General features: G+C 37.5%; 1 protein-coding gene across 3 annotated transcripts in view; it reads right to left on the bottom strand.

The window, feature by feature from the left end:
* Positions 1–14934, bottom strand: part of Rif1 (replication timing regulatory factor 1) — a 56870-nt gene extending 41936 nt beyond the window's left edge. For all 3 annotated transcript variants that reach the window (XM_010604661.3, XM_010604663.3, XM_010604662.3), the window contains exons 1-8: positions 14743–14934; positions 13963–14038; positions 11015–11111; positions 9669–9796; positions 9485–9579; positions 7690–7879; positions 4798–4890; positions 882–1020 (exon numbers count right to left, since the gene is read on the bottom strand). In XM_010604661.3, the coding sequence (XP_010602963.1) occupies positions 882–1020; positions 4798–4890; positions 7690–7879; positions 9485–9579; positions 9669–9796; positions 11015–11111; positions 13963–14038; positions 14743–14846 (922 nt within the window). In that variant the 5' untranslated portion in view covers positions 14847–14934. The remainder of the gene's footprint in view (positions 1–881; positions 1021–4797; positions 4891–7689; positions 7880–9484; positions 9580–9668; positions 9797–11014; positions 11112–13962; positions 14039–14742) is intronic.
* Positions 14935–14940: the final 6 nt, after the last annotated feature.

The following is a 14940-nucleotide window of genomic DNA, read 5'->3' as shown; positions in this document are numbered from 1 at the left end:
AAACCCAAAAAAAAAAAAAAAAAAAAAGACAGAATTCCAAAGGACCTTGAAAACATCAGTCAAACCAACTTTCATATATATATTTCTTACAACTACTCTGTCACTTAGGCTGGGGATGTAGCTCAGTGACAGAGTGCATGCCTAGGATGTACAAGGACCTGGGTTCAATTTATAGCACCAAGAAGAAACCTGAATGTTTAGCTTGGTGCTAGAATACCACAAAAGGTATTTTTCACTTTATTCAGTTTTTCAACTAACTTAAAACAAATGTTACATTAACAATTTTAAACAATGTCCTCTTAAATTCTATTTTCACTACAAATTTGCTCATGTTTCCTTAAAAATTAATGATACTGGGCTGGGGATTTAGCTCAGCGGTTAGTGGCCTGCCTCGCAAGTGCTAGGACCTGAGTTCAATCCCTGGTACCAAAAAAAATAAAAAAATAAAAAAATAATGATACTGCTGAGCATGTTGGCACACATCTGTAGTCCCATCGTTCAGGGGGCTGAGGCAGGAGGGTCACAAGTTTGAGGCCAGTTTGGACTAGTGAGTTCAAGGCCAAACTATACTACATAGCAAGATCCTGTCTCAAAAACAAAGGTTAATGATACTGTTTCCATAACAGTGCAAAGTATCACTGTTTAGTCTTACTTTAAAATAAAATGGGCCAGGCATTGTGGCTCACAACTCTAATCCCAGCACTGGGGAGGTTGAGGCAGGAGGATCACCTCTCCTTCAAAACTGGCCTGGCTACACAACTGAGTTCATGCCCAACCTGAACTGCATCACAAAACTCTGTCTCAAATTAAATAAATAAATAAGAATAAATGTAAAACAGAGAAATGAATTCAAAGGAAACAAAAAATACTAATTTACGTACCTGGATTTAAAGCAAAATTATCTATTAAGCTCTTCCAAGCAATAAAAGCTATTTTTTTAATCATAGGTGCTCCACTACGAAATCCTAATTCTTCCAGCTGTAGCAAAGAATTGATGAAACTCCCACTTCGATGCAAGGTCTAAGAGAAAAATTATCAAGAAATTATTGATCTGGCCATTGTTCTCTCTCTTGCATGGTGGCCCACACTCATGCTGCAGGATGTACTCTTTTCTTAATTTTACTTCACCCAAACTCACTCTGCAGAGCCTATTTCTTTCACTGCCTGTAATAAAACTATTTTCAAAGTATTGATCTTCAAGAAATAAAATAGACACTATTCTTAATTTACTTAATATACGTTCTGAGGATTTCAAAGTCTAAAAGGAAGACAAATTACATAAAACCTATTATGTTACAACATAATTCTTACACTTATAAAAGGCAAGATCATAAAGATCAATGAAATAGATCATGTACAATATAGAACACTTTTACAACAGAGAAAATAAAATAATTAGACATACTTCAAATTGTATCTGACTAATAAGAAAGAAAATAGATACAGGATGAGTATCTTAATACTTGGGACCAGAAATATTTCAGATTTTATTTACATATACAGTACATAATAAGATTATTTTGGGGACAGAACCCAAGCCTAAGCACAAAATTAATTTATGTTCCATAATCACCTTGTATACATACAGAGTCTAAACTTAATTTCATACAGTATTTTAAATTCACCCATATTTTGGCTGAAATTTATCACATAAGATCAGGTGTGGAATTTTTCACGTCTCATATCAAGCAAAGGGACCCAAAAGTTTTAGATTTTGGAGCATTTTCAGCTTCAGATTAGGGATGCCTACACTGCACCTATATGAAAAATATATCGTATTAGTTAAAAAAAAAAAAGCCTATTTAAAAATGTTTTCAGGTAGGTTAAAATAGGCAGAAAATTAAATGCCTGCCCTCACAAATGGGGAAAAAAATGTAGAAAATGGTAACATCTGCTAAAGCAAATAATAGAACCAGGCACACTCGCCTATACTATAATTCTGCCACCTTTCAGTCTGAGACAAAAGAATCCCAAATTCTTGTCACTTGTGTAACTCTGCGTTGTAGATCCTGGGTTCAATACTTGTATCACCATAAAAAAAAAGGCCTACAATCAACTAAACTGCATAAATTCAAAATCAGTTCCAAATATGAATGAAACGGAATATCTAAAAAGGAAAATAAAATGTAAATGACAAGAAAATTTCACAGAAATTCACTAACAGGCTAGAAATCACATATAATCTTAACAAAAGTAAACAACAAAAACAACAAACATACATATACAATCAACTGACTCAGAAAACAATTCACAAGAACATTACTAGAGATAGTAAATCCAGCAGTTATACACCAAGATTGATACATCACTTTTATTTCTACAGAACAAGGAAAACAACCTGAAAAAAGGTATTTCAGGCTAAGGCAGGAGGATCGCTGCAAGTTCAAGGCCAGCCTGGGCTACAGAGTGAGAACCTGTCTCAAAAAAAAAAAAGTATCTGGAAAATAATTCTGTTACACAGCACTTGAAAAAATTAAAAACAGTCACACATCACATTAAAGATAGATAGGAAATGCATCACTGGGCAAAGTTAGATGGTACTTATACAAACTTAGATGGAAGAGCCTTCTACAAGCTTTTAGTCTATTTGATGTACATAAATGGGCTACTATTCCTAGTGCTACCATGAACAAAACACCAGATTAAATCAAGAACAGATGAAACAACCAACACATGGCAAATCTCTAGCACAGTACAACATCCTATTTCAGAGTAAACCTTTTTTTGTTGGTTTAAAAAAAATTTTTTTTTTTTTTTTTGAGGTAGGGTCTCCCTACATAGTCCATGCTGATCCTGAGCTCACTATGTAGTCGAGGCTGGCCTTGAACTCACAGCAATCCTCCTGCCTCAGCCTCATGAGTAGGAGGATTACAGTGTGCACCACCACTCCCCACTTGCTTTAGTAAATTTTTTTTGGGGGGGTACCGGGGATCGAACTCGGGTCCTTGAGCTTGCAAGGTAGGCGACGGAACTGCTGAGCTAAATCCCCAGCCCTCAGTAAATTTTTTAGATTTAGGAATACACTCTAAAAAATGGTACACCATCAAATACATAAAGCTATGATACAGTCAGCTATGATTACCAAGTGCAGTAAAACCCTGGATTACAAATAACTTGTTTTGAGAATATTCAGCAAGACAAGAAAACACTGCTAATAAATTTTAACTTGATAAAACAAGCAATGTCTTCCAATACAACATGAGTAATGTGTGACATGGAACATCACGTGAGCCAATATTCTTTTCGGTGTAACTGTCTCACAACAACAAAAGATTGTGGAGATCTCCTCTGCAGACAAGGAAAAAAGGTAGACTCTCTCACTTCAAATGAGATTTGGGAGATGTGTAAAAGGTGGGAAAAAGCGCAAAACTTTGTTGGAAAGAACCATCCCAATAAAGTTGCAGCAGTGCAATGAATCTGTTTAAGAACAATGTCAGGTGGCCAGGCGTGGTGGGGCATGCCTATAATCCCAACACTTGGGAGGCTGAGGGAGGAGGATCCCCGAGACCAGCCTGGGCTACATAGTGAGTTCCAGGTCAGCCTCATCTACACAGTGAGACCCTGTCTCAAAAAACCAAAACCGAAAAAAAAAAAAAAAAACTCCAAAAAGAGGCTAAAAGCAAGTGGCACTGGATAGGCTCCTTATTAAAGTTGCACAAAATAAAAAAGTTGCACAAAAGATTAAAAGATTCCATTGACCCAGTAGAGAGCAGTAATTCTGTTAGTGATCATGAAAGTTGTCCTACACAGTAATTCTCATCTCCCTCACACCAGCCACTAAGGTTTTCAAAGATTAAGTACAGGTTGGGCTGGGGATTTAGCTCAGTGGTGCCACTACCTACCTGCCTTGCAAGCACAAGGTCCCGAGTACGATCCCCGGTAACAAAAAAAAAAAAAGATTAAGTGCAGGTTAATTTATTCTTTATATTTTGTTTTATTATTTTTGTATTACAGTTATAATCAAATTTTTGACTACCTTTGGGCTGTAGAACAAATCATCTAAGTTTCCATCATTATGTATGGGGAAATTAGCTTTGATGTTCAAATGTTTTGTATTAAAGCATTTTTAGAAATGAATCATGGGCCAGGAATTTAGCTCAGTGGTGCCACAGCCTGCCTCACAAGCAAAAGGTCCCAAGTTTGATGCCCACTACCAAAATAAAAGAATCATGCTCACAAACCAAGGTTTTATGGTTTTCATTACATAACTTTTTATGTTTATCCATTTAAGGATACCTTATTGGTATATGTTAACATACCACTGAACTCAAAGCTCATGCCAGAACAAAGGTTATTTAACACATCACAACACAACCTTTCTGTACTCAGAAACTAGACAGCACTTAAGCTTTTTACTGGGCAGTTTCAAACAATGAAATCACCAAAAGAAAAGAGGTACAAAAAATTTATAACTAAATGGACCATGAAAAAGACACTTGTTTAGAACTTGAAAGATAAAGAAAAAAAAAACAAAACAAAACTTTCTGTACCTTAGCTGAAATCACACTCTGAGTAAGTCAAATTCTTTACCACTCTGTGCCTATCTACAAATGATATTAAGTATTGATGAGGGTTTTATAAATTGAATGCTTATATAAAAAAGCAAACAGGAATAAACAAAGATGGACTGAACTATGGAAAGTTAAAAAAAAAATTCAAGGATCTGGCACACGGGAAGCATGGACTATTCAATGGGACTTACTGCTCAGTGGTTCTGCCACCTGCATTGCAAGCACAAGGACCAGAGTTTGATCCTCTGTACCAAAAAAAGAAAAAAGAAAAACCAATGGCACTTACCTTTCCAAGAAGTCTGACGAACAAGGGCCACAATTTTAAAACATAGGTCTCATTTTTACTCATAAATAGCTTTTGAAGTTCTGAGATTAATTTCTGCAAACAAAAGTAAAATATTTAACAAATCTTCATGGAAAGGAAAAAATCCAGTATCATTAAGTGCAGAGGAAAAAAAGTATAGAAATAACTCACAAAAATTCTCAAATAAAATTATTACAATTATCCCTCTCCCCAAAAAACAAGGAAAGCTTCAAAACACATAGCAAATCTGAAATGTTTTACAGTAAATATTCAAACATGGGGACATGAGTTTAGCTCAGTGGTGCTGCTGCCTGCTTCCCAAGCGCAAGGACCCAAGTCCAATCCCTGGTACCAAAAAAATATATATTCAAACAAAACACCAAGGTCCAAACATTAAATATACATACTTACCACAACATTTATCACATATCTGGTCATCCCACCACCCATCAATCCATCATATTTTTTCCTACCTGAATACTTTCTCCTGAAAATTTCAGCATGCGTTTTTTTTGTTTTGTTTTGGTTTTGGTTTTTTTGCGACAGGGTCTCACTATGTAGTTGAGACTGACCTGGAACTCACTTATGTAGCCCAGGCTGGTCTCGAACTCACAGCAATCCTCCTGCCTCAGCCTCCTGAGTGCTGGAATTAGAGACGTGCGCCACCACACCCTGTTCAGGATGCGTATTTTTAACTAAAGCTCAAAGGATAATGTAGTAATGTCACACTAATTAAAAAACATGTATAATTAGTTTTATGGATAAGAAATATCTAAGAAAATTTAAACTCAAATGTATAAATAGCTGGGAATGATAGTACATCCCTCTAATCCCAGCATCTTAGAAGTTGATGCAGGTAGATCCCCAACTTAAAGGTCAGCCTGGACTACATATCAAGTTTGAGTGCAGCCTGGAACACAGTGAGACCAGTCCCAAAAAAACAAAAATGGAATTTTATAAATGCTATTAAATATAAATACACTTCTCAGAATAAAACTATTCTCAAAAGATATTTAACTTAGGGCCAGGGATTTAGCTCAGCGGTTTGGTGGCCTGCCTCAAAACGCAAGGACCCAAGTTCGATTCCCGGTACCAAAAAAAGAAAAAAAAGATATTTAACTTACTTTATTAAATGTTACAAACAGGTCTATTTTTGTTTGTTTGTTTGAATCCAGGCTCCCTCGTTGCCTGAATTATTGCAGTACTGTATCTTGTAATCCATCTAGTCTCCCTAGCTCCTGCTCAAACATTCACATGCTAACCACAGTAAGAACGATCCCTTTACATGGACAACTTGGCAATTTAGAATCTTAGTGATACCTTATTTCAAAATAAACAATTAAGGGTGGGCCTCAGTGCAAAGGCCTTGAGTACAATCCTCAGCTCCACAAGAAAGTATGATAAAATCTGAGCCAGTACGTATCACATACAGGCTCAGAACATTCAAACAGGGCTATTAAAGTCAGAGTAAAGCTGGATGGAAGTGGCTCACATGTGTAATGCCAGCTACTCAGGAGCCCTGTCTGATAATTTAACAAGACCTCATCTCAAAAAACAAAATATAAAAGCCAGGAATGGTGGTACACACCTGTAATCCCAGCACTCGGGAGGGTGAGGCAGGAGAAGCACTGTGAGACCAGCCTGGGCTACATAATGAGTTCCAGGTCAGTTTTGACTACATAGTGAGACCCTGTCTCAAACACACACACACACACACACACACACACACACACACACAAACATACACACAAAACCAGAAAAGGTAGTGGGAGCCACTCTGGGGATGTAGCTTAGTGTACAGTACTTTCCTAGCATGTGTGAGATCCTGGTAAATCCCCAGTACTGCAAAAGAATAAAAAAATGAAGGGCCAAGGATGTAGCTCAGTGCTCCCTGAGGTCAATCCCTAATACCACATACAAAGTAAAAACAATGGTCCCCCAATGTTTCATCTGATTATGTCCTTTGTTCTTCTGACATTATCTTTCATTCTGCTATCCTCATTCATTCCCAATGCTGCCACATGGCAAGGTATTCCCTAAACACCAACTGGTGCACAGTAAGAGCAGGCCCTCTTGCACTCATGGTTTCCTTGTCTGGAACAAACTTACCACATATTGTCCACATGGCTAACTTCCATACTCCCTTCAAGACACTGTTCTCATGCAGTGGTGGTGAACCTACGGCACACGTGTTGCAGTGGGCAGTCTGTTGGCCAAATCACCCCAGCAGCTGAGCAGGGGTTTTGGGTTGCAATCTGGGCACCGAGCCTCTAATAGGTTTGCCATCACTATCACTATTCTAATGTCTGAATTTTTTAATTTGCCATGACCACCTCATTACTCCTCTCCTTGCTGTGCCTGCTGCACCATAGTATTCTTCACTTAATACACTATATACCTCCTCTCTTTTTTACACTAGAAAATAAGCACTACAGTATGCCAGTGCACTGCATATAACAGATGCTCAACAAATGTTATAAGAACAAAGGATCATAAACCTAAGACCTGAAGCAAATATTAAGTAGAAAATTGCAGATTAGATGAGCTTTTGTGTTGAATTTATATCTACTGGGAATTATACAATAACCAAACAGTACTAAATCAGCGTTAACTACTCTATATCCACTTTCTATTCACTATGAACGTTATATCTAGACTGTAATAGAAAGACAATTCTCTTCTGCATTATTAAATAGGAGAAATCTGTCTACACTAAATTAAGCAATTCTTTATTCAACTGTTTTAATTCTAAGTTTAAACCCTAGATCATAATACAGTTATACCAGTATGACCCCAGACTGTATTTAAATTTAGGCTTAGTACAGAACCTTCCAATGCAGTATTCAGAAAATCCCTACATAATATAATACTTACAGTAGTCATAAGGTGCTCTGTAATAGATGCTACTTCTTGTTGTTTCTGAAGCAACAATGGCATTCCCATCTCCAGAGCAGTGGCTCCCCGCAAATGTACTTTCTGTGCTGAATGAACCACTAAAGGTATGACTAACTTTGCCCACCTTACCGACTCTTCTCCCATCTGAATTGGTGCTTGTTCAATTAGCCTGTAATAGAGAAATCAAGCGGGACCTCACTTTATACCACAAGGAAAAGAAGTAACATAATGAAATTTACACAAGTGGGCCAGGGATGCAGCTCAGCGGTGCTGTGACTGCCTGGCAAGTACAAGGTCCTGAGTTCAAACCCAGTATCAAAAAAAAACAAACAAACCACACAACGAGAGGGCTCTTTTGCACTTAATGGCCCATTTGTTTTAGAAAATATACATTGTGCATAGAGAGAGAGACCAAACCTTTACTTGCTAATTTGTATACTTCTATAAAGTTTCTGGAATTGGGGGTGGTGTTAGGGACTGAACTCAGGGCCTTACGCTGTACACGCAAGCACTCCATCACAGAGCTAAGCCTCCAGCCAGTTTTTACAAAAATTTTTAAATAAGGATAACACATTTCTTTAGACTGAAAATTTAGCCGGATATGGTGGCACATGACTCCGGAGGCTGAGGCAGGAGAATAGCCACTGAGTACAAGAGGAGCATGGGTTAAATAGGGTTCAAAGCCTGAACTGCATGGCAAGACCCTGTCTCAGAAAGCCAAATATAAAATTTAATAATACCAATTAGTTACACTACTAAACTCGACATTCTTATAGAAGACAGCCAGCAAACCATGATATAAGCATTACAATATGAAACAATTCAACTAAAAAATTTGAAAATGAAACAGCTTGTATTGTTAGCTTGTTGAAGGAGGGTAGGATAAGAAGAATAAGGGATTTTTCTGTTCCCTGATAGGCACTGTAACTATCTTCCTAAGCAACCCCTCTCGTCCACTTACAAATTTGTATATTTTTAAAGCTCTTGCAAAAAGCTTTAGCAGGGAATATGTTAAAACCAGAACTGCCTTTTATCAGCAGAAACATAACTGAGAGTTTACTTTTTAAAACTTCCCAGTAAAAAATTTAAAATTCAGCAATTTATGGAAATCTACATCCATCTTCTTCTTCCTCTTTTCTTTTCCTTTAACTTTGTGGTCTAAAAGGTATTTCCTTCTTTTTTTTTGGTACCAGGGATTAAACTCTGGCCCTTGCGTTAGCAAGGCAGGCGGTGAAACCACTGAGCCAAATCCCCCTCCTGATATTTCCTTCTTTTAACATCTACTTTATACCAAAACCCCAAGTCAGCTGGAGCTCCAGATTGAATTCCCCGTACCACAGGAAATATATCCCAAAAGTCCAATCCTTTAAGCAATTTTACTTTTGCTTTTTTGAGAAGTCTGTGTATTTCAGGCGGGCTATGAACTCACTGCTGTAACCTAGTCAGACTTCCAACTGCAGATTCTCCTACCTCACCAAACTCCTGAGTACTGGGATTCTGTGTAGTTTCCGGGATTACAGGTGTATGCCACCAAACCTAGTGTAATCCTTAAATTCTAAACATACAGCCGGGTGTGGTGGAGCACACCTGCAATCCCAGCACTTGGGAGGCTGAGACAGGAGGATCCCTATGAGTTCAAGACCAGTCTGGGCTACAAAGTGAGTTCCAGGTCAGTCTCAACTACATAGTGAGACCCTGTCTCAAAAAAACAAACCACCAAAAAATTAAACCTGCAAAACAATTATTCCAATTTGCATAGTACCTAGAACCATACCTTATGATAACATTTAATGCTTCAAAATCAACAACAGCGGAATGTATCTCTCCTTTATTGAATACTGTTTCTAATGAGTCAATTATACTGGATACCTAAAAGACAGAACCATATAAATACAAATCAAATAGACCAGAATTGTCTTTATTGCCATATAGTTAAGACAAACAAAAACTACACTCACCATTTTGCCAACAACTTCAGTGGGAAATGTCTGTTTGGATATCACCCAAAGAGCTCTGGTACGTACATTTTTGTCTGAACTTTTAACAATGTTATTCAATTCTGAAAGCAGTTCTTGAATATTTGTTTCTAAAAAGGAAGCAATCTTCATTTTAATTACTGCAATAGTTTACAATCGTTTAAAATCTCACGTTAAAGAATAGTAACATACTTCTCTATCCAAAAAGTTAAATATAGAACCAAAGGAACAAAACCACCACTGATACAAATTTTTCAAAATACAAAATCCAGAGAAGAGGGGAAAGTGCATTCAGTGAAAACAAATATAGCTATAGACTCCAAGAGGACATGTACAACTGAGATAACTCGGATAATGAAGAACACATAAGACCATTTTCCGCAATGCTTAAATCTCAAAATCTCATAATGCTAGCCAGGGCTACAAAGTAAATTCAAGGCCAGCCTGAACTATAGTGAGACCCTGTCTCAAGGAAAAAAATAAATAAATAAAAAACAAATCCCAGGGGCTAGGGATTTAGTTCAGTGATGCTGTGCCTGCCTCTCAAGTGCAAGGTCCTAAGTTTGATCCCTCTTATTGGGGGGGGGGGATACCATAACTCTGCTCCAAAATTAAATACCTTGGGTTGTTTTCACTTCTACACATAAAAAAGAACAAGCAGCAATCTTTTACTAGGGAAAAAAAGCTGACAGCCAACTTTACGGTATCTTTATTATCTACTCTTGTTTTCCTCTAAACATGACCTCCTAGATTTCCCTTACAATGGCAAACTACTAACTAAATAACAGTATTTATTTCTTCAAAAATAGATCAGATTCTGTATTTTCAATTCCACATTTATTACCACTGTAAAAGAACTTTTGAATTCAGCATGCTTGTTAGGGCATATGCCTGAATAATCAAATGATTTATTATTACCTTTCAAATTAAAATGCTTCCTTTCAAAACATTCCATTTTTACAGCAATCACATGTACATGCGTTGAGGATCAGATGGAAGGCTTTGTAAACTCTATCACTAAGCTATAATCCCAGCCTATAACTATACTTAAATATTTTCTACTTTTTTTTTTGGTACTAGGGAATGAACTCGGGACCTTGAGCTTGTGAGGTAGGCAGTATCACCACTGAGCTAAATCCTGGCCCTCTACACATTTTATAATACCAAACTTTGAACTGTCTAGGCAATGACAATCTAAACATAATCTGAACATTCCTTCTGAAGAGTAAATCCTAAGCCATAAATTAGGAAACTTATCTGGAGATAACAGTACTAACACAATTAGAGTTTAAAATTGAACATCAATGGTCATAAATAAATTTATCTACCTGATAATCCTGAAGTAATTTTGGGATTATACAAGCAAAAGCCCAAGGCCTGAAGAGCAGCACTACTCAGCTCTGAGTTTTGACTGGAAATGTGAATCTACAAAAACAGAAACACTTTTATTAAAAACAAGTACAACTGCAGAATAATTTAGAAGTCAAAAGTCAATTATAAAATAAGCAGTTCATTACATTTTAATAAAACCAACCAACAAACCTTTGAGTGCCAGTGAAAAAGATTAGAAAGTAAACTACATAGTCTGGCAAAGAAAGGAGGAAACTAGACAAAGATCAACTGAAAGAGCATTTTTATTAACAGATAAAGAATATTCACGTAAAAGCAATATAAAAAAGCCAACGGATGAAAATTGCTAAAATTATTAGACAAGAAATAAAGAAAAGGAGCAAGAACCCTCCACAAAGAAGCAAAAAGTAAGCAAAAGGATCGAATGCAAAATCATCAACCAAGTATTCAGTGGACAGACATTTCTCTAAATCTGGGAAAGGAAAAAGATTGGCATGTAACATTTCCTAAGTACCTAATGTGTTAGGTACTTTAAAACAATTCTCAATCATTTCTTGTGGTCCTGGGAGTGAATCCAGGACCTTCCTATCGTGTATCCTTCTCAGTCCTTTTAAAAAATTTTCCATACAGTGCCAGGCTGGGCTTATATCTACCTGTCTGCCTGAGCCTCCCAAATGATGAGATTACAGATTCTGAGATTACAGACATGAACCACCATGGCCAGCTCAGAGTACCTATTTAGGAATTAAGAAAAACCAAAAGACCAAACCTGGAGTATAAGAGATTACAGCAACTTGCTCAAATAACCAAATAAGGCTAAGACTTTGAGAGCTAATACTCTTATCTCTTGGACAATAGCTAGCACATAGCTATGATTTTTTTCCTTTTAGTACTGGAGGTGAAGCCAGTGCCTTCACATTGCGCTACATTCCCAGACCTTTCTCAAGATGCATTTTTTTTTTTAAACGGGGAGCTAACTCAAGACCTTGTGCTTGTGAGGGAGGCAGTGGCAGCACTGAGCTATATCTTTACCCGGCCCCTCAAGATGCAGTTTTGCTAAAGTGTTAAGTCTGGGCTTGAATTTGTGATCCTCCTACCTCAGTCTTCTACTAGAGAGCAGGCTGTAATCACCTTTTATTAAACAGATTTCCTCGCAATAAACAGATTTCCTCACAAACATGAACAGTGTCAGTTTCCTTATAGTACTGAATATCTAACCCTCAGTCTAGACCTAGCAAGTATTTCACCAGTTATAATCCCAAGCAATAATTAGTCTTGTCTTCAAAAATGTAGATGAGCTGGAGATGTAGATCAGTGACAGACGGACCACTTACCTCCCTGAAGCCCTGGGTTCAGTCCCCAGGGCCACAAAATAAAAATTAAAAAAAAATAAGAAAAAATGGTAAGTCTGTGGACAATTCCAGCAGAATTCTAAACAGTCACATACATTCAAACATTCTATTTTAATGTGGTTTCTACTCTGAAGGAATTCAATTTTCCTTTTAATTCTCATGTAAAACTCCTACTGACTGTTCTATTACTAACCTTCCATGTGCTTCCAGATAATTCATCAGGAATTTTATATACAAACCTAGTTTGAAACAGTGCAACTTGACTCAAAATTCATGCAATAGGGTTTCTGATCCCATTTGCTCTCAAATATTAAGTACTGTACATGAAGGTGCATGTCTTCACATCAAATATACTGCTGGAATGTAGAATATAATAATGAAGGAAAGCGAAATGATATTAATATATAATACTAAATAAATATTACACAATAACCTGTTTATGTGGAAAAAAATGTTATTTCAGCTATACTTAAGTCAACATCTCAAATGCTTTAATGTTTAGCCAGAAAGCATGCTAATATACAATAATTTTATTCATTTGGCATTGAATTCAACCTAGGGCCTTGTACACACTGGGCAAGTGCTTTACCACTGAGCAATGCCCCCAAACCCCCACAAGAATGTTTCAAAGAATACTTATCTGAAAAACAGAGCTCTAAAAATAAAATTTTGAGACTTATTTCAACCTTTTCATTCTAAAAACAAGACTATTAGAGCCAGGGATTTAGCTCAGTGGTGCCATCCATGCCTGACTCACAAGCGCAAGGTCCTGAGTTGTTTGGGGTGCGGGGGACAGGGATAAAAACCAAAAACCAGACTATTACAAAGTTAGGTGTGCCAGGTGTGGTGGCACACACCTATAATTCCAGCACTGGAGAAGCTGGGGCAGGAGGACCAACTGCCAAGTTCAAAAGATGGCCTGGACTTACACAGAAGACCCTGTCTCAAAACAAAATAAAAATGTTAGGTGTCAAGCAAGTAAGGTCGTGAAGCCAAGTAGTCAAGAAAAAAAGGTATGATTTTAAACTATACCACCTCCCTATAAAAAATAACGATAACTATTTTCTAACCAGCATAAATGGAAAAAACAGAGTGAGTGAAAATAAGAAATATGAATGCTTTCTACAGAGTAGACCAAGGACAATTAAATTTAGAATCATTAACTTAGAAGTACTGTACATTTCCAAAAGGTAACAAAACAGATTACTCTTTGATCACTGCTTTAAAAATAAAAGCATAGCCTTTGGATTCAAAAAGCCCTAGCCAACTTAAGACAAATTAAACCAATTTCTTCATCTGCAAAATGGGAATTAAATAGTAAACTTAGGGATTAGGGGTGTGGCTTAGTGGCAGAACACATAATGTTTGAGACTCTGGGTTTCATCCTCACTGCAAAAAAATTTAAAAAGCAAAAACTCAGATTTTGGAAAAATAAGAAAATAGGCAAGATAATTAAGAGTATCTGAAAAACTTTTAAGTAATCAATACGAAGTATCCAGTGAATATTTCAGATTGCTCATATAGGTCAGTTAGGTGGTTTTAATGCCCAAAGTGAAAAACTATTTAATACAGACCTTTAAAACTCTGTGCAGCCGAGGAAGATTTTTCTCAATTTCTAGAATGACTTCTTTTCCTTCTCCAGTCATACGACTTGAAAGCAAGAGAATATAAGTTTAAGACTTAAACAAAATACTGGATTCAACCGCCTTAAATACCTGTACTATATTTTTTTCTTTGTATTACATTTTTAAATATAACTTTCAATATTTCCAAAACGACCCAGTGCTTAAGATACAAAAACTACAAAAAATATACGAATTAACCCGTATATAAATGTAGGCGGTAATACCGCTTACATTAAAATGACTTTAATTAAAATGATTTTGCCTCCACAGCAAATTCAAATTTTGTCACTTTGAACAGGTGAAAACGGAAAGGTAGTCCCTACAAATCTGCTAACCTTATAAGACCCTTGACAAAAATTTACAAATCTTATTTTGCAATTACAAAAACCAGGTTAACACTCTAAAAACCAATTCTGGGTTGCCATTTCCCCAATACAAGGGGAGAGGGAGTACTGAAGACCACGCCTCCAACCGCTTCCAGCTGACACTTTTAAAATTTAATTCCTGGCTTCCAAGACACACGTGCAGGTCCCTTCATCCAAATAAACACTTCAGGTGCTGCAACCAGGAACGCTGCACAGCGTAAGCACCCCGAATGGTTCGCGACCCCGACGTCCTTACTTCTGCCAATGCAGACGAATGGGAACTGTTTCCGCGCTCGCGCTCCCCATACAACCATGTTCTTTGGCCCCTAGAGCGCCGAAGCCTCCCTCCACCAACGGTCCTCACCTGGTCAGAGCGAGGTAAGCGTCGGTCAGCTCTCCAGGGGAGGCGCACGAATCTTCCAAAGTCTCCAACAGCGGCAGGAGGGGATTCTCACCTGGGGCCGACATGTCGGCCACCCTGAGGCCCGGACCGGAAGAGAAGAAAACGCAGTGACCGACGGCAACCGGCCCGCGGCGGCGCGGCGCCACACCGGCCCGCACA

Source organism: Fukomys damarensis, unplaced genomic scaffold, assembly GCF_012274545.1.
Source record: "Fukomys damarensis isolate Sample0158 unplaced genomic scaffold, DMR_v1.0_HiC HiC_scaffold_29, whole genome shotgun sequence".
Lineage (NCBI taxonomy): Eukaryota > Metazoa > Chordata > Mammalia > Rodentia > Bathyergidae > Fukomys > Fukomys damarensis.
This window is presented reverse-complemented; position numbering and strand designations above follow the sequence as displayed.